This window comes from Macrosteles quadrilineatus, unplaced genomic scaffold (genome assembly GCF_028750875.1).
Source record: "Macrosteles quadrilineatus isolate MER2022 unplaced genomic scaffold, UCM_ALF_1.0 Scaffold_15__1_contigs__length_3749704, whole genome shotgun sequence".
NCBI classification, from domain to species: Eukaryota; Metazoa; Arthropoda; class Insecta; order Hemiptera; family Cicadellidae; genus Macrosteles; species Macrosteles quadrilineatus.
In genome coordinates, this window is record NW_026542608.1 from 201,865 (window position 1) to 223,291 (window position 21,427).

General features: G+C 35.1%; 1 protein-coding gene across 1 annotated transcript in view; it reads right to left on the bottom strand.

Annotated features, from left to right (window-relative positions):
• Positions 1–831: 831 nt before the first annotated feature.
• The window catches only part of LOC129005076 (neural cell adhesion molecule 1-like), a 57,788-nt gene continuing 37,192 nt past the window's right edge, over positions 832–21,427 (bottom strand). The window contains exons 3-15 of the mRNA XM_054433868.1: positions 15,183–15,312; positions 14,307–14,530; positions 13,268–13,378; positions 12,272–12,475; positions 8,099–8,250; positions 6,482–6,626; positions 5,472–5,602; positions 3,507–3,648; positions 2,885–2,964; positions 2,411–2,633; positions 1,751–1,863; positions 1,353–1,593; positions 832–1,100 (exon numbers count right to left, since the gene is read on the bottom strand). Of these exons, the coding sequence (XP_054289843.1) occupies positions 832–1,100; positions 1,353–1,593; positions 1,751–1,863; positions 2,411–2,633; positions 2,885–2,964; positions 3,507–3,648; positions 5,472–5,602; positions 6,482–6,626; positions 8,099–8,250; positions 12,272–12,475; positions 13,268–13,378; positions 14,307–14,530; positions 15,183–15,312 (2,165 nt within the window). The remainder of the gene's footprint in view (positions 1,101–1,352; positions 1,594–1,750; positions 1,864–2,410; positions 2,634–2,884; positions 2,965–3,506; positions 3,649–5,471; positions 5,603–6,481; positions 6,627–8,098; positions 8,251–12,271; positions 12,476–13,267; positions 13,379–14,306; positions 14,531–15,182; positions 15,313–21,427) is intronic.

The window sequence follows — 21,427 nt, forward strand, 5'->3', positions numbered from 1 at the left end:
GTGATCCCTTAAAATATTGGTTGGCATCATTGGTGCGTGGTGCAGTGGGTATTGCAATACAATAAGCCCAGAGAGCCAAAGCCAGACATTTTCTCGACATTACTAGTTCAATTTGAAAGATTTTTCGTATCCGGCTGGTGTTTGGTTGTCCACCGACAGCGTGCAATCATACATACACGCCTTTATAACTAACAATATCTGACTGTGTAATTAGCATGTAGTATCAATAATTGGTGTTGTCTGAAACACTAATTTTGGATCATTTACAAACAAAGATTCACAAGCTTTACAAGAGGTTGAATTGGCGTTTGAGTTTTAAATAGAATATTTCACATCCTAAGTTTAACTTTGGACGAAAAGGCCTTTTATACAATAATTATTGTCGACTACCGGTTTACTCATTACGTTGTCACATATATTTAGATGTATGGTTCATTCAAACAACTAAAAATGTTAAATTACAATTTAGTTAGTGTGTAAAATTAGACTTCACTATACGGTTTACAGGACTATCCGTAGTTCTATTTAAATTATTTGGTGATGAAAAAGTAATTTTTTTTTCTTAGAGGTAAGACCTAGGAACTTATAGAGTGTATTATTATATATATTACATCTAAGTTTACAAAAATAAAAATGGTTATACCTTTTAAATAATACATTTTTCATACATTTACCACACATTTAATAGCTAGCGAGCAGTCCTAGATGTATGCAATGTACGGTCCAAATATACATCGGTTAATTACAACGATAATAGTGTCCATCTGTCTTTCACTTAGTCTTTGTTCCAATATGTACAATAAATAAGGTCCACAAGTGACGTCATACTAGTCACTCCCCACCCCCCTCATCCTGGACACTGGCTCTACTTCTCCGCTTCTCGCGACTGGCAGAGCTCGCCCTGGAGCCGCCTCCGTAGTGGACGTTGTTGAGACGGAACTGAGCCGCCCCGGGGTCTGGACGTGTACGGCAGGACATGAGAGTGGCCATAGCAACCACCAGAACACACACCAGGATAACTCCAGCAGCTACCAGCAGCCCCGTCACCAGCAGATCTGGCATGTAGTCAGCAGCCATCGTCGCCAGCTCTACCACTGAACCTGCACACAAACGTTCGTCACCATATTACCTAATTTAATTTATTAAATTTGTTACTGCATTAAACTCCATATTAAATACAACTACAAAACACTGATAACGTATTAGTGATATTACTGGTCTATTCAATGATGTTAAGTACTCACTATAAATACACTCATTACGACTCACTATCTCATCGTTGGTCTAGCTATTTTCTTATATTGCTGCAAAACGTGCGTCAAAATAATCGCATTTCCATTTTTATACTATACCTGAGTGTGCAAGTTTTTCAAAGTTTGATGAAACCTTGACACCCTGTATCAGCACAGGAGGCTCGCTGACCCCCATCGCGTTCTTAGCGTATATCAGCAGCTGGTACTCAGCACCGGGCTCCATAGAGTGCAGCAGGAACCGAGGAACACTGCCGAGGTCTCTATAGAGAGGAGCTCCCACACTAAATCCTCCCTTGCCGCCGGGGGTCGCTTGGTCCGCTTGTCGGTCCGTCTCTCGAACCTGAGGTCATTTAGAATATTTAGCATAAAAACTGTAATGTTCAGTATGATTTTTCGGTGATTTACACGCTTTATTTTTCGTGGTACCCAAGCAGATGGCTTTTCAGCTAAAATATGGTAGTAAAAGGTAGTCTTAGTGTATATTTAAGTGATTATACCTCCAGTACGAAGTGTTGAGCCAGTCCACCGTCGTTGCCCGCAGTACACACCACCTCTAGGCGACCCGCCGAGCTGTTGTGGACCCCACAGTCTCGCGGTGGCTCTGGGGCTTCTAAACAGTGCAAGGACAGTGCTAATATAATAACATATTAATATATCGATAGTGACAAAGTGGTATATACTTAATTATTATCAAACAAACCGTGTTTGCTCCATGTTACATCTAAAAACCGATTCCGCTTGGGGGAAAGTTGAGTTCTTTAGATCTGTTTTTGGGTTCCATTCGGGTTGTTAATTTCGCAAATATATATAGTAAAGCACATTCAATAGAACACCTATAGATCTATGATTTACTTAAAACCTGGAGTAACCACTCCAAGGCTCCATATTAATTTCTACTCTATTAGTTTTAACCTTCGTCTGCATAATTTTTACCATTGACAAATATACGTTAAACAATAATATAACTCATAGCTTTACGTATCAAAATGGTTAAAATGACCAAAAATAAATTGTCACTAAAGTAGTCAACAAATCAATGAGAAAATGTGGAACATTTCTAATTAAGCATCTATAAAATATTCTCTTTGTAGGCAATATACTCCACCAATAAATCATTAAATAGAAACAAGAGAAAGTGGCTTGCAGATTGTACTTACTTGCGTGCACAATATGCAGCAGACAAGGTTTGACTTGACGACCCACAGGGTTGGAGGCCCAGCAAGCCAGGGTGCCAAAGTCCGACTCCACAATGGGAGTGTAGTTCAGTAAACTGACATGTCCTAGGGACCGGACCCTGTCTGAGGGGATGGGGAGGACATCCTTGGCTTTGCTGTAGGTCCAGGAGAACTTGAGCGTATCACCCCCTGGGTCCGCCAGCACCTGAGTAGATATGTTGTGTGAGTGCTTTGACAGTAGTGGCAATACCCGTTGAAGCTTAACTATGAAGCTCGTCTATTATTTACTCTAGATTTTACAGTATTGTTTTTAGAATTATTAATTACAGATAATATCTCAAACATGTTTTCGTCAATTTCCTATCGAATACTGATCACTTGCACTATTACGCTTTATTAGTATAAATATCGCAGTTACAAGCGTGACAGAATGCGTTAAGCGTTGTCTAGACTCACCTCGCAGCGTGCTGTTACCGTCTCATGACGTAGAGCTCCCACCACAACGTTCTCGGTGCCTGGTCTACACACTGGGGCGTCTGGAACATTTCAAAATAAGAAACCACAGGAAAATAGCATTTTTATAGTGCATAGGATCTATTAAAAATTTTGGCAAAATTATCTATAACCAATGCACAAAAATCAAGTAAATAAGGGCGTACATATACTATAGTTCGGCTGCTTAGAAAACGACCTGCGCGCTAATGCTAAACCAATGTTGGAGGAGGTCGCTTTCTAAGCGGCCGAACTATAACTGTTATTAACTATCTCACAGTAAGGGAAAAGTAAGAGATGAATACAGTAGGATACATACTGTAAATTCAGGTGTTGTCTTTATATATATATTTTTATTTTTATTTTATTTCAAGCATGTGATCAAATTGTTATTATGTTCACTTGTCCAATTTTTTTATATTTATATTTTCAGGCTGTGATTGAATAAAAGCTATTTATCTTACAACATGACGTAAACTTTTATTTGTAAAATTAGTAAAGCCAACAGGATAGTACCGGAGCTAACCCAAACGTTTGATTCCTATTATCGATTCTGTATACAATGACCAAAACCATGACTACTCACACTGCACAGCCAGATATATAGGGGGACTTTTGGAGGCTCCTTCGCTGTTGGACGCGACACACACGTACTCTCCTGAGGAGGTTCTGGACAATCTCTTCAGCTCCAGCACTCGCCCTGCCTCGTCACGTGACATCATCTTGGTCTGTATGAGAGACATGGTTAAACAATTACTCACAGGTTACTGCAAATGCAGGTACATTTTACTTGAACTAATCATGAAAGTATTTTTTTATTGTTTACTATATACTTTTAAGACTCTAAAGGTACTTGATTATTCATGTCGTATTAAATTAATTCAACTTTACTTATCTGCATCTGAGTGTTCTTCCTTTTTGTTCTGTATTTGTAATATACTATAAAAAAATAGGTGATAGTTTAGATGATTTGTTGACTAACATATGTTAGGCATACGACTCTTTTGTTTGCCTTTGTTTTGTTATCTAGCAAATACTGTAATGAGAACCAATAAACCTAAAAGGTCCATGTTAAATTTCTAAACATTTAAAATTCATGCAGAGAAAACCCCTTTAGTCTGATTTGTACCAATTGAGATTTACACCTTTCCATAGTTGGTTACTATGACGGTGCTAAATTTCATGCAGATCGCATCAGCCATTCAGGAGGATTATATTAAAACAAAAGCAGGAGTGTAGTATAAGAGCTTCGATTCGCTCCGCTCAATAACCATCTCCAGAACTCGAACTGCCTCTTTGGTCTACGAGAAATATATTTAACTACCTTAAAGACGACGTAAAACTCCAAGCCATATTATGAGTCGAATTTGGTATTTTCTCTATATAACATCCATGTAGTAGTATCTCAAATCACAAATTACTTTTTAACGTAAGGAATATAGCAAAATAATGTACCTGTTAAGAAATAAGTCTTACAATTGAAAAATAAAGTTTGAATTATTTTCATAACTCAGTTTTCCTGCAGTAAAACAGACAGTGCAATATCAAAGACTAACATGTATTTGTTTGACGATTGAAAATCGACAACATCTTCGGAAGAATGTATTTTTCCGCTTACACATGGGAAAAGTTGGCTTCTAGTCTACTCAGCTATTCCCCTCAAAGTAGGCAACATCAAACGTTAGGAAGTGGATATTTTGACGGTTTATTTACCCCGTGACGGTCGAGTGCTTTTCCCCGCCTTGTTTGTTTTGCGTTACCATTCCACCTCTGTTTACCGTGGAAACACCCGCATAACTCAAGCAAATAGAATTTGCACTTTCTGTTCCGAATTCCCTCGAGGGATTGAAGGAACCGAACTTAGAGATTTGTCTCAAGCACATAACTGAATGCAGTTATGATTATGTGCACAAACAACTATGTTTTTCAGTGTTGTGATTAAATATTTAAGAAACGAGACAGATGACAAAAGTATTACATGTATGTTAAGAATTTAAACAACAAAATTGTTTTTTTCGTCATACTTCAGCTAAAAAGTCAGGTCTAAAGTGGCAAAGCCTTTTTAGCCCCTAGGAAGCTGTTTATTAACATTAGCACAATTAATTGTGAACAAGCTGGAAGTCGCTTTGAGAGGTTGTCTCTACATTAAAAATATTTTTCGTTTACTAGCTTAGGTTATCATTTAATTATGCAATATGACGGAAAATATAGTGTATCCCATGGACAAAATGTATTTTCAAGAGAGAGGCACTTTACGTCCTAGTGATGAAATAATTATACTATTCTTCGTAAATTATACACAGCCTCATACTTAATTGATGTATTTAAATCAATCTGAAAATAAAAATAAACTATGGGACAAAATCAACTAGATTTATGTATAGACTAGATCATACATAACCTTTAGAGAATAGTTTACCAAGCAACTGCAAATCCACTATATTGAGACTGGAAGTGTATAGTGTCGTTTAAACAATATTGAATTTAAGTTACCGAAGTAGTTTTGAGACATGCTTTATACAATCGTTGTGGCTGGTGACTGGTGACTCACCCCATGGTACCAAGTGATGCGGTCGGCCTCAGGGAAGGCCCGGGCGTCGCAGGTAAGCGTCACAGAGTCGCCCTCGCGGAGAGACGAGACGCCGACGTTGGATCCCAGGGACACGGACACCACGGGCGGGTCTGTGGCAACAATGCTACTGTAGTTGGCAGTAAAACAATAATGTGCGATGCCTAGGTAAGAATTGGAGGGCCAGAACAATCGTTTGTACGTCAGTAACACATATATTGTAAATATATTATATATGGACTTGCAAGAAAAAAGATTTGAAATTAGATATTTACTTCTGAGTCGCAAATTTTGTTGATGCTACAAAAATCACGCTCTTAATTTTAAAACTGGCTAAATTAAACTAACTCACTAATTACTGTCACAAGTACATCTACACTTAAAATCTTGAAGCTTTGTTATTACTAAAATCTAGATATGCAACACAAAATTATTTAAATAAATTTACAGTAATAAGTAGCACCTTGACTCAACATCCATCCGAGTAGAACCACTCACCGATATTGTTCTAAGGCCTACTGTCGTTTAATTGTTTAAATGTACGGTTTTATAGTTTAAATGTCCACACTTGTAATGTTTATGTTTGTTCATGTCCGTTTAGTTACTGTACTTATTTTGACAACCTTTATATGAAACGGTCATGACATCCTTTAATGGCTGAAGATGACTTCCTTAGAATTCGAAACCTAGTTGCGGTAACATGTAACAATTGGATTACGCAGAAACAGGTAAGCCAATTTTGGTAGACAGAACATCAACATTTAAGTGCCTGTAATAAATTCATGGTTTCTATTCTGAAGTGTATTTTGTTTTTTTTGTTTTAGTATATGATGCAATCAGCAGAATTTCTTTATGTTTTACATATGAAATTCATTTCAAACATACTGATTAATCACATAGCAATTCATTTACAACAGTATAACATCCGCTCACGTAAAAGTAATGTTTTCCATTACATAATTTATTCTCAATTGAGTAAAGCAGATACGTACAAGCCACCCTGATGTAGCGACGGTCCTCTATGATGGTTCCCTTGAACTTGGGGTTCTCCGCCCGACAGACCAGTTCCTTGCTGTCATCGCCCGCCTCAGGCCGCAGCGTGAGTGTGCTGGAGGTGCTGTTGCCATGGTTACCAATCTGTCACACGTAAACTGTTAGTAATTAACAAAATGGCGGGTTCTTGTTTAGTTCCACATACAAACATATGTCAAAAACGCATTGCTCATTCTTGTACTGTACTAACATACATTTAAGGAAGCTACGAATAAAGAAGAATTTGCAATACTAACTCTCTACTTGCAATGTTAGACGCTTATGTATGTTAAGTTAAAACATTTTTATTGATTCATTTAGAATTTTTTTACAGATCAGTAAAATGAAGGAATGTTACATAAGTTAGTATGTGTTGTTTCATAATGAGTTGAACACTTTCATTTAGGACACAGCAAATGGTTTTTATCTCTAAAACACTGTATGTGTCTCTTACGAAGTGCAGAGATAAGTTTAAGTAGACTCATGATCAACACCACCAAGCTTACGGTCATAAGTGTATTATTTTCGAGAACTTTTTTTTTACATAGGTAATTATAAATGTCATCATTTGCTAAAAATATTACCCTTCCTTACCCTTCCTATGATATTGTTTAGGAACATTAAATTTTTCAATATCCGATTGTTCATTAATACACTGTTTCGACCCCAATCTCCATTTTAAATATTCCATGTTAGTGTAAGTCGAACCTAAATAATTCTGTTGATATTCTAAGAATATACGTTACCCATATAGGAACAATGTTAGACTGGATTAATTTGCAACATGATTGGAAATTTAATATTGTTTGTACATTTAAAATTTCTTAACATATTTATCTATTATATTATTAAAGTGATACAATCAAATTGTATGTAAACGGTTAAGGCCATTTACCAAATAAAAATATAGGCATATGGCACATCAAAATGAAGCTTAGAGTGTGTAGATTTGCCGAAAAGTATTGATATGGACGAATTTCCAAAGGGCTCTGCCCCACAGGCTGATTTCCAAAGGGCTACGCCTGGCATGCTTCCAGAGTTTACATGATTAAATTTAATTTAGTTAATGAAACAGCTGGTCAGTACAATGAACTGGTGTTTGTTTATTTACTAAAAAAAGATGTTTGTGACGCTTTATGTAGATTTATGAGGGTTATGTTTGGTTTAAAGAAAGGTTGTATACGTTTTGAAAAGTATTGCTCAAAGTTTCATTTTGTAATTTATATAGTAAGCTATATAGAGAGGCTTGACTAAAGTTGAATAATGGTGGTAAACATGTCTTTCGCGAAGCAACAATATGAAGCATTTGATGCTATTGCTACACTAAGGTACAGTATGTTGTCATATTCTTTTGGACCTATTTACATAAAAAGTAGGGGTTTGAAAGTAAGTAGGTTTACACTTTTAAATCAGTTTATATTTTCAAATTATATCATAGAGTTGCTGTATTTTAAAACACACATCAGAATTATTTTAATAGCTCTCTAGGTCACATTTTATTCCCGTTGCAAAGCACGGGCATGGCAGCTTGTGTGAACATAAAATAGTTATGGTAAAAAGCAGACATGTTGAATTACCGTGGTGACTGCGTGTCGGACTATCTCACCGTCCAACCACCAGGTGATGCGTGCTGGGGGGAACGAACCAGTAGACTCGCAAGATATCTGCTTAGACTTGCCAGCAGACAACACCTCCACTGGCGATGTGATCTTCACCGTCAACGGCTTCACTGATACACAACAAGTCAAATAAATAATTAATGTATAACAGCTAATTTCAAATTTAATGTAGTCATCTGTAGCGATGCGTTTAAATTCGAAAGCGTGTATCATACATTCAGGGATAATAGATTAATTTGACTATCGTTGTTTATACTAATTGTTTTTGAAGTAATTCCTTAGTCTACGTAATTAGTGACCCGATTTTACATGATGATTAGCATGAATCACTAACACTAACTTCAATTAATCCATCAGTGTACATATTCCGCTTATTTTTGCTGTTTCATAACAATGATATTTTTAACTGTTGTATGTAAGCGAAATTCCTTCAACAAAAACTAAGTTTCACTTACAGCTTTAGACATCTATATCTATAAAAGAGGAAATATGTATGTATGTATGTGTGTATGTATATACGTTATGGACTCCGAAACCGCTCGACAAATTGTAATGAAACTTTCAGGCATTATTAAGCATCTTTCAAGGATGGTTCGAGTGAAGTTTGGTGCAGATCCGCCAAAAGGGCTCTGCCCCAGAGTTTTAAGTGGGCCAATGTCAGACTTTTTGATCTACAATGTTTACAAATAAATATAATTTAAAAGCAGATGTTTACTTTCACCAACTGTTTTGTAGGTTTGAATAATCACAACATTCTGTATTAGCATTAGTCATGATTTGAAATAGTGCCACAGTGTTTCTACCAAGTGCAGCACAGAAAACTATTTTACTTTTGAATAATAAGTCCAAATGTATTAAACCCCAATCGCAGCACACCTGTGCACTCAACAACGTTTAAATTCTCCAATGTTAAATATTAAAAACATAAACACCTTTATCAAAGTATTATAAACAGTAAAAGGGATGACAATGCCTTAATATTTTTATCTTTCGTTCTATACCCACACAATCTAACATAAATTATTAAGTTAATAATAATAGTGCGTGCTATCTCGGGTATTCAAATGCCTCTCAATTTGTCATCAACCCACCACATTACTGTCATTAAAAGAAGGAACTCCAATAATACTAATGCAAAATTTAAATACACTTAAGCTGTACAACGTTACCAGACTAACGATTTAAAAAATGACGTCAAAATTTATTAAAGCAAAAATTATCAGTGGTAGGTTTAAGGGAGAAATAGTCTTAATCATAAGAATACTGATGATTTCATCCGAATTACCCTCTGAATTTAAGCAACTACAATTTCCTTAGTGTCTTGCTTTCGCAGTCACCATTATAAGGTACTAGTGCAATCCCTAACTATCGTCGGTTTAAATGTAGAAAAAGCATGCTTTTCACACAGACAGATGTATTTTGTTAGCGCAGCAACGCGCGCCGGGTAACTGCTAGTATGTATATACAGGGTGAATAAAAAGTCAAGACCCCCCCCCTCTAATATTTCTCCTAGTAAATATACAGAGATATCCTTTTGGTGGTCGAGCAATCTTAGCAGGAAGTTTCATTTTATCATTTTGAAATTTTTGAGTGTCCCCCCAGAAGGGGGGATTTGGGGGGCAACTCAAATATTTTAAATGTAAACCCCCTTCAAGTGACACCTCATTTTGAAGTGTTTACAAAAACTTAAAGAATGGTGAAAACTAGAGGTCGCTATCTCTTCTCTATCCAAAATGGTAGCCCGTCAAATGTTGTGGAAAATCAATGGTAAAATTGTTAATATTGGCTGCCATTTTGGATAGAGAAGAGATAGCGAGCTCTGGTTTTCACCATTCTTTAAGTTTTTTAAACACTCCAAAATGAGTTGTCACTTGATAGGGGATTCTATTGAAACATTTTTAGTTGTCCCCCAAATCCCCCCTTTTGGAGGGACACTCAAAAATTTTAAAAGTAAACCCCCTTCAAGTGACACCTCATTTTGAAGTGTTTACAAAAACTTAAAGAATGGTGAAAACCAGAGCTCGTTATCTCTTCTCTATCCAAAATGGCAGCCAATATTAACAATTTAACCATTGATTTTCCACAACATTTGACGGGCTACCATTTTGGATAGAGAAGAGATAGCGACCTCTAGTTTTCACCATTCTTTAATTTTTTGTAAACACTTCAAAATGAGGTGTCACTTGAAGGGGGTTTACATTTAAAATATTTGAGTTGCCCCCCAAATCCCCCTTTTGGGGGGACACTCAAAAATTTCAAAATGATAAAATGAAACTTCCTGCAAAGATTGCTCGACCACCAAAAGGATATCTCTGTATATTTACTAGGAGAAATATTAGAGGGGGGGGGGGGGCTCTTGACTTTTTGTTCACCCTGTATAATTGTAATTATGGGTATAATAAACTAAAAATTTTCAAATCGTAAATGTTATTTTAAGTTAGATCTACCGACTGGTTACAAGAACGTAGCTTTAATTAGGGCCCAATCGTGAGTTATTACGAGTTTACTAGTACTTATTATTGAGTGTACCAGTACCTTTCTATACATTGTTCTAGAATATTCTATGGTTTATATTATTTAAAGTTCGTACAATTATTATTAGCTTTTTATGTTGCATTGGTTAGGCATGTATCAATAAGGAATCAGCAGTTTTAAACAAAATGTAGATAGATGGTGGATTTTTAAGTTGGTTTTATAGTTTTAAAGGCTTAATTTGAACATTTATAACTTTGAGTTTACTTTAGTCGTGAGTATTAATTGCTCAAGTAATACAAACAACTAATGACCTGATTCAGATACGTTAAATACAGTTGCGAAGCTGCATTGTTTACAATATATTTAAGAATAAATACTTATCGTGACTTAACGCTAGGAAATATAATCTTTTAAGGAGTGTGCATACAACAGAATGAAGAGGTTTACAACGCATTTTCTTGACGTCAACATGTACGGTTGCTAGGGACAAAATAACCAAACTAGTCTGTGGTTTAATCCAACAGTATTACTATGTCCAAAATGTTTTAAAAACGACTGTTTGGAGTAGAACTTTACATATTATCATCCAAATTAGTAACAGGAATGAGCCAAATCATGACTGGATCGCATCCCATACATTGCATAGTTGCAGTATCGGTGGTGTAATGTATGAGGGTAACCGTATAGTGCCACGTCGTGCAATAAGATACACACATTTGTATCGACAGTCAACTGTTATGTCTGTAATAAGCGTCGCTTAACTCTATGTGTATGTGTTGTCTCCTATCGCTACCGCCAGCCCTATATAACAGTAATGGTGTACTGTTAACAGGTCATCTAGTTTGCATAAACTAGTATTTGAAATATCAACCGGTTTACCGAATTAAGTAATTGCTAAAATTGTTGTAAAGCATGTATATACTCCTAATTAGAACAATCTGAGTAATTGATGAATCTCAAATAAGCTGATAAGCTAAATACAAAACCTGAATTATACCCACAACTTCAAACACTATCCACTTATTGCAGTAAATACTGTAACAATACAATGTGTCAAGTAATACCAAAAATCAACGGAGTAACCGAGTAACTCGCCTTGCTTTCTTAAGCTTGGTGGTTAAATCTAAGAAGAGTGCATACTCTAGTATATCGTTTTTTTAGCTGAGCAATTAGTAATAGCGTAAACGTAGAAGATTTAGAACAGGAGGGAATCTTGATACTGTATTTAAGAAACTATTGCGGGTACAATGGTTTCATAATTGTCCCATAATGAATTTAAAATACAAAGATTTCACAACGTCCAGGACGTTCCTTGTAAGAATTTCGAGTTTTACAGGAGTATATGAGCAGAAAGTAGCGATGTAAAAATTTGTATTTACCGGATTTAAGATTTTAATGCAACCCTTATAATGGGAGATCTCTTAATTTGAACCTATGATAGACCAATTCAATGTATATAATGATGGTCACTATATAGTGACCATCGGTTTTGGGACACTATACTGTATATTGTATGTTTTTCCCGTTGGGCTGTATATGCTCACTAAAAATAAACAGCGTGTTAAGTCAAAAGACATAAATACGTCTGTACCGGTGCTAAACAAAATAAACATGGAAGTCCGTTTCTAACTTTAACATTAGTCACAAAATACTTACGAAATATTTCAATCGAAACCTTCCTAGACACGGGAGGTGCCGAAGGAATGGATTGAGCTCGGCATTCGAACACTGTGTTTCTGAGGGATCTGATCACGGTGCCTACGAACAGTCGGTTGACAACGTAGCTGGTGGACACACTCTCACTCCTGTCATCTACCAACAGACCGTCCGACCACCAACTCACATCCGGCCTGGGTCGTCCTAAGACACACAATTGACAACGTGGCATTATACACAATGCCTCATCAAAGTGTATAGAATTCATTTGTCAGATCTCCATTTGTATAAGTTATAGGCTACAATATACGATTACCCATTATTCATGCTTTATAGTAACTGTAGGAAAATATAATATATAGCACGAGTGCAAAGTCTCTTTGGCTGCACTCGAGAAACTTTCCGCCTCTCAATTGCAGCAAAGTACCACTTAGTGCACTAGTTACACAAATAACAATTTCGTTTCTAAATTACATTCTTTTAGGCGAGGTGTTATTCACTTATGTAAATTATTTGTGGGTTGCATTCATCTTTATTTTTGTTTATGATTACCAGGACTCGTCAAAACACAACTTTTTTTGTGAGTTCCGCGAAACCTCTTAATTTGATGCGACGGGCCATTGCGTGTTTTCTATATACCGGTCTGCTTGTTTGTGTGTGTTTTGACGAGTCCTGGACACCATAGTCAAAAATAAAGGTGAATGAAGCCCACAAATAATATTCATAAATAGATTGCTATTTTGTAAAGTATTGTCTTAATATACACTATTATAATGGTATAGAATAATGTAATACAAATGGTTGTAATACAGTATTAGATTGATACACTTGATAATAATGCGTACAATGATTGATACGCATATCCAATAAGGCAACATGATATATACATTAGGATATTAATATAATCTAGCCTCCAGCTAGATTAATTTTACTGCTATCACCTAGTCGACCTATGATCACTATATAGAACATGAGTAGTTGATAGTATTGTCTTACCTCCACTAACGTGACAAGACATCTGCATGTCGTAGCCCTCCAGGAACGGTCCCGCCACCCCCATCACCTCATTGCCCTCAGCATCCATAATCTGCGGAGTGGACGGAGGCTCTGTGATGGATAATGGATAAGGAATAATTAATATGATTTAATTTATTTTTGTTTGAATTTGAATGTTTTAAATGTGTTGGAATAGTAAAAGATTGCCGCTTTCCCTAGTTTTCTCATCGTTTTAATGCATAATTAATTGTGTAAATTTGAACTGCATAAACTAAATTTAAGTTTCAGTGTTTAAGCAGTTTAAGGTAATACTTATCAGGTACAGAATTTATATATATATATATATATATATATATATATATTATTTTGCGTATTTTCACCCTTATATCTTGTCAACTTTAATTGCTTTTATTTGTTTACAACTTAAATATCGTTAAACTGATAACACTGACGTGAAAAACAACATGTATAACCATTTTCATGGATTCATCAGCTGTTCACTTTCGTGTTTTGGATTTTAGCAGCAAAGTTTTAATCGTCGTACGAAGCTTATACTTGGACTGGGAAGGCTATCATAGCTGTGGCCGTGGACTGACATGTGACTACCAAGAGAGGTCTGAATGTTTTCCTGGATAAGGAGATGCTCCATGCTGCCCTAGAGTTATTATTGAGGATGGAGGTTTTTACATTGGCGTTGAGTCAAACTGATTACAACTTACAGTTGTTTTCCTTTGGTGTAATGTAGTATTACTATCTTGTTCATGGTTTACTTCAAATTATAGAATGAAATACATTAAATGTATTGATGGCAGCATTATAGCTTTTCTTTATTGAACATTTTATACAACAATACTCACTTTTTTAACAATTAACAGCAAACATACAATTTTACGATTTATTTAGTTGTCGTGGAATGCGTGAAACTTTAAGAAGTTTATGATTCCTTCTTAATTTCATAACTATTTCAAATGTTTGTAAAATCGGTTGACTGGTTGTACTCAATTGATAAATCCACCTTACTGGCTCCCGGTTGATTTACCTAACATAGTGAGGTTGACTCTGTAGTTCCTCGTTGGAGAATTTAGAAAGTCGACTCTACACCTGAAGATTCCCTCGTCACTTTCCTGGACGTTGGTGATCTTGAGGGCTGCGCGATGGTCCGGGTCGGATGATCGCAACAGGAAGTGACATCTTTTGCCCTGGGAGTCTGTACTGGCCCAGTGAAGAGGGGCGTCGCCGAGGGTGTGATTACGGGCGTCAAGGCTGTAAAACGTCAGAGATACTTTAAATTAGTTATGTTCCTGCTATAAAACCGCGTTCATATTATTTCGTCCCTTCTGTCACACATATGTCGTTTACAGTACTTCCCTTGCCCCCACTCTGACATATAAACTGGATACACAGGCACTGTGAGGACTACTAATACAAATACGAAATCTTAAAGTCAAACTTGCATTTCTATATGCAAGCTATTCAGTTCTCCAGTAAAAGTTATTCTACCCAATTATAAACTAACTTTCACAAACATAAGTGGAAAGTGAAATACCTTGAATTCACACTCATTTATGATGGTAAATATTAATGTGCGGAATATATTCAGATTGTAAGGAAGAGATTTATGTTTAGGTGCTGAGACCTAAATCATAGGTCATAAACTAATTAAAAGATTGCACTAACGTATACGTTATTGCCATCCAAAACAGTTTGCACTTTATTTGAGATTATGCTGAAGTTAAATTTGGCTTAAAGATTGTTTCAAATCAATCAATATATTGAAGGAAGGTTCGTCTTTTATACCAGATGAAACACCACCACAGCTGCTCTATTTAGAACTCGGGCTTTTATGAAAGAGGAACGAATATTTATGAGAATTTATTAATTATTTTATTTTTATTTTTGCTATATTTTTACCTACCTGTACAATGGCACTCCTGTGGCATCCTTAAACCACAACACCATGATGACTCTGTCCCCATGAGGAGCTGACAAGTCACAAGGTAGTTCTGCATCCACACCAGGCACGGCCCACACTACCTCTGCTGGTACTGCAACAAATGTCTACTTGTAATCACTGTTGATGGCATTGCAGCTACCAGCTTTTTGGAATACAATTTCAAAGCCTGTCCTCAAACCACAACTCCATAATGACTCTGTCCCTATAGGAATTGAAAAGTCCATCCAATCAGGTAGTTCTGCGTCCACACCAGGCACGGCCCACACAACCTCTTTCAGCTGGTACTGCAACAAATGTCTACTTCTTGTAAATACTGTTGATGACATTGTACCTACCTGCTCTGTGGATTACAAATAGAAAGCCTGACCGTAATTCTCCCCCCCCATTTGGCGGCATGTTCTTTTCTTCATCCACTACTATCCTGTGGGTTCATACCACTATGTGATGGTTAATATCGCCATGGTAGTACAAAATTATGCCGAAGAAAACTGACGATTTCGCAAAGTCTGAATTGCGTTCTTTAATTTAATTTTTTATTAAAAATTAACTTCTCTCATTGGGTCAAAAATGGTTTGTTGTGGCACCTTAAATTATAAAAAAAAAAAAACACCCACTGAGCATATATCATTTATTTATCAATTAATTATGAGAATAATAAATCTAAAACTGCAGTCACGATTTCTTAGCTTAGAAAAATTTACAATTCATTGTAGGTGATAATAAATAGAAAAGAAGAACAGTTTAAGCTATGACATAACTGGTTCTTTTAGACCCCCACATAACTGGACCAAATTCTCTATAATCCTGACTTTTTGTTTTCCTCCATAACAACAGTAATTATGATCAACCATCAGAAAAAGTTTGATAACGCTAATATTTCTAGGAATATGTTTGTAAAAATAAACCTTAATATTAAACATTATTGATTGCCTAAATGGTTAATCTTCCAGAGAGGTCGATGTATGCAGATGTTTGTGTAGGAGGAATGGGACATTCACTGATTGTTTCAAGCAACTTTGCCAAAGGAAATCGTCAATGGAGTCCATTCAGTGACGCTATTGTTGTGTTCCTAGGCAACTAGCCAACTGATGCTTGTTTTGGTTGATTTATAACTCAAGTTTCACCTGATGACTAAAGTTGACCACTTTCTCTTGTCCGAGCTAGTTGATGGTGCAAATTAATTACTTTGTACATACTTCTTAATTTGCTAACAGTACGAAAGTTCGAGATAAAAACGCCAATAGGCTATTTAATTGTCTGTCATTTATTTTGTTTACTTTTGCATGGCTGTCTACTAGTCCAGGCGCTGAGGGGGTTTGAGCATGCACAAAAGTGTAACGAAATTTGACTTTTGATTGTTGCTATGGGTACCTAGTAGATGAAGAAAATCGATGTTGTCGCATTTCTAGGTGGTTAATAACATGGGGGGGGAGGGGGTGAAGTTGGGGGGCCGCCCGGGGGGCCGCCGCGCACAAAATAGCTTATATCTCGAGAACCAAAAGTCATATGAATACGTTAGACATGTCAAACTGTGCAGAAAAATGCATTCTACAAATAGATTATGTAGTAGTTTCACGGAAATTGACAAGAAGTTACTAAAAATTATATTTTTTAAATTTACGATAAGTATAATCAGGAGTATAATGGTTTTTGTTGTTGTTTAGAACCACTAATTTTTTAATTGACAACTTTTGAGAAGAGTACACAATAGGTAAATAGTACTTCTGTATAATGAAACTATTGCGGTACATAACTTAACAGCTATACAATCCTCAGATCCAATAAACATAACACAAACAAAGGCACAAAACGCGTCGCGGTCATTGTTCCTGGTGCCGTAACTATTAATGGCGAATACAGTTCAAGCTGAGACTTATATTATACTTTTAGAAAGATGGGGATTCTGAGGATTCATTTTCATATACATATAAAATAGTATTGAGCGACCATTATGTAGCGGGAAATATAGTTTGTAAAAGAAGAGAGTTCAAAATATATTTTGGTGGTGGATCGTTTCCATCACAATCTGAAACTGCAATAAATTCCCTATAATTTATACATCTCCGAATCTGAGGTTGGTTATAACAATTTTATGTAGTTTTGAAAAGGTCATAAAAATTATGTTTTCGTAAAAAAATGTTAACATTTCACATTCTGACGTAAATTACTCAGGAAATTTCGATTTCAACTACATTTAACTATACATTTTTAGAAAGAGCTTTTACTCTTAAATTATGCAGTGTAACAAGGCTACAAATACAAGCTAAGGAATACAATGGAAACTCCATGTACAGTATCTAAACTTAAATTTATTTCATTACAATACAAAATTGATGGTAAAAGAAAAGAAACTAAGGGTTCACAATAAAAGTTTACAAAGGGTGGCAAATGAATTTACTAAATTAAGCTTTAGGCTAGGCCTATTACAATAGTTCTAATTTAGGTTGAGGGGTTATATTGCATGGATATTTATCTCAGGTGGGGTGATCGAGTGGCGTTTGAATTTAATCTTGTGATTAAAATTATCTTGTGATTAGCCTAATAAAATTTTGTTTTGAAATATAAATTATGTTCGAATTATTTTCTGAAAGGTTAATTAATTTATGTTCTATATAAGTTTCTATTAGTTTCTTGACTTTTAAATTCTGGTACAAAAGCTCAAAAGTTAGGCTTATAAGTGTTGTAATGGCTTCGATCCAAGGAAAGAAAATGTCTACTGGAGGGATCTCACCAAAATTGATGTCTTCTTCACAGTTAAATTTCTTGATGTTGTGTAGTTATTAATGTTTGTAACAAGGACGGATCTTCTTTAATCAAATTTCACTATTCCAAATATATGCACTTAAAAAAAAATTATATTAAAATATGCAGTTTACAATTTATATCTTCATACTAGCTCAGCACTCTTGGAAGTGAGGAAGGTTTGATGCATTGTTGCATTCACATATGTCAATGCTGACTTTATCACGGGAAATTGTAGGCCACTGTTCACACATATATTATAACAATTTTCATTTGCATTGGAGCTAAATTTGAATTTTGACAAGTTATTTAAGTAAAATGATATTGAAATTGAAGCAACTTTGTTAAAAAAAGTTATAGGTTATTTTATTTACATGAAATAAGGTTATTTGAAAATGTTCTATATTATAATGTATTGAATCAATTACCTATTGGTCTGTTTGGCCATATATTATACAAGGTTTGATAAAGAGAGATGGATTGACATATTGATAAAAGTAAAAACATATGGTAAAAATTAAATTATTATATTGAAAATTTTTGTGAAAATACTAAATTGTTACAGCGGTATAATATTTATTTACTGTTGATGCAATAAATTTATTTCTCATTCAACAATCAAATACAATTTGGTAATGAAAATAGTTTGGTAGTTTTTTATAATTTTATTTTTATGTGTATTAAAAAAAACATTGATATTTCTACGTAAGGAATCATATTTTACACAACCTTAACATTTGGATAATATGGATAAAAACATCATTTTTATGTTGATTTAGACATTTCTAAGTTGAATAATCCAAAAATTTGCAAACCTCTTGCTACTACGCCTAAAAGCATTGCTGAAAAATATATATTTGTATATTATTATATTCTACATTTATCACTGAAACATAATATATAATAGATATCTACTTATATGGGCATGTTACCGTTCTCTGGTGAATTATATGGTACCACTACAAAAGGGCCAAAATATAACCACCACTGGTACCCAGATGGGGTCAAGGATTGAGAGATAAGAAGTAAAATTATAATGCTACATGGAGTTTCCATTGTATTCCTTAGCTTGTATTTGTAGCCTTGTTACACTGCATAATTTAAGAGTAAAAGCTCTTTCTAAAAATGTATAGTTAAATGTAGTTGAAATCGAAATTTCCTGAGTAATTTACGTCAGAATGTGAAATGTTAACATTTTTTTACGAAAACATAATTTTTATGACCTTTTCAAAACTACATAAAATTGTTATAACCAACCTCAGATTCGGAGATGTATAAATTGTAGGGAATTTATTGCAGTTTCAGATTGTGATGGAAACGATCCACCACCAAAATATATTTTGAACTCTCTTCTTTTACAAACTATATTTCCCGCTACATAATGGTCGCTCAATACTATTTTATATGTATATGAAAATGAATCCTCAGAATCCCCATCTTTCTAAAAGTATAATATAAGTCTCAGCCTGAACTGTATTCGCCATTAATAGTTACGGCACCAGGAACAATGACCGCGACGCGTTTTGTGCCTTTGTTTGTGTTATGTTTATTGGATCTGAGGATTGTATAGCTGTTAAGTTATGTACCGCAATAGTTTCATTATACAGAAGTACTATTTACCTATTGTGTACTCTTCTCAAAATTTGTCAATTAAAAAATTAGTGGTTCTAAACAACAACAAAAACCATTATACTCCTGATTATACTTATCGTAAATTTAAAAAATATAATTTTTAGTAACTTCTTGTCAATTTCCGTGAAACTACTACATAATCTATTTGTAGAATGCATTTTTCTGCATAGTTTGACATGTCTAACGTATTCATATGACTTTTGGTTCACGAGATATAAGCTATTTTGTGCGCGGCGGCCCCGGGCGGCCCCCCAACTTCACCCCCTCCCCCCATGTTATTAACCACCTAGAAATGCGACAACATCGATTTTCTTCATCTACTAGGTACCCATAGCAACAATCAAAAGTCAAATTTCGTTACACTTTTATGCATGCTCAAACCCCCTCAGCGCCTCGACTATACGTTATCTAACAATAAAACATTTTCTTTTAATTAAGTGCTGGCTGAATAAAAAGCAAAGTCACTGATAGGGCAAGTGTATACAATACAACCTATGTATCGTACTAAAATAAAACCTTTACAAAGAGTTAATGTGCTCCAATAGAAATAGTTGTTTAAACACCAGCAAAACATTTCGATGCAGCTTTGTAAACACCGTTGATTGGCTGGCGTGATGAGATTGTAATTAGTCCCTGCCAATAATTAACACCTGATAACATCGATCCGTTGTAAATGTAAGGGGATCTTTGGCTAATAAACCGAATTGTAATGGATACCGTTTGAAAAGCAGTATTTGATATGGCCGGAATATGTTCATAAAACTTTTTTTATATTTTATAAAGCGAATTGAATTAATTTTGAACAAATACCATTTCATATGGTTTTTAAGAACGTGTATAACATTTGAAATATTTCGTTTAGTCAATTGAATGGCGTTTAGCTCATTTCTAATAATAAATTAAATTTTAAGTTTAACCAACTTAAATTGGAAATATACAAGCACACATTTGGGTTCATATAGGTGCAAATACGTTCAAAATACTCGAAACAGAAACAGTGTATGGCAAGGTAAGGTAAAAATCTAACTCGTTTATTACAAAGAGCCATGTGTTACTTTTTAATCCCATAAATGTTACCTATCTATTATTGTAAGAATTACATTTCATTAATAGACTTTACTACCGTTACTTTTTACGATAAGGAATTGTTGAGGAAAGTCCGTGCTATTGTCTGCGATCCATTAGGCATTTCTATGCTAAGTATAATTCGGCTTCCGATCGTTACAAACTAACTTTTTCTTCTTGGGATCTGCGGGAAACTTTGGCCCTTAACCCCAACTTTCTCCACCGCATCCTGCAGCACCGCCCAACACAAAATTATTACTCTGAATGCCTTACCTCTTATCCTAACAATGCAAGGTCAGATTTACGGGAAATATAAGTTGTGGATTCTGATTATTCTACACAAAAATAAGATATATTGTCGAAGCATATTTTTAAAATTATTTTGAATTTAACATGATTGTGAATAGTTCACCAACATTACCTTCTCTAATTTAAAACTTAGCAGTATTAAACACGTTTAAATAATCTCTATGCTTTAGAAATTGTATTAGGTTTGATTTTTTCTTTGGCTAGATTATGTTTTGACATACATGGCTAAAAACGTATCAGAACACCCCTGTGATGATGTAGTGTTTTGTATTTCAGTGTAAAAGAGGGAAAGGTTTTTTAAACCTAAGAGCATAGTAAAAACAATAATCGAATCCTCTAAGCTTCAAAGCGACGATAATGCAAGATGAGCAATTCAAATGCGACGCCTTCCTTCTAGTAAGAGCACATTAGGCTTTCCATTACTTGCCAGGGTTTTACACGAGTAATTTGTATTTGAC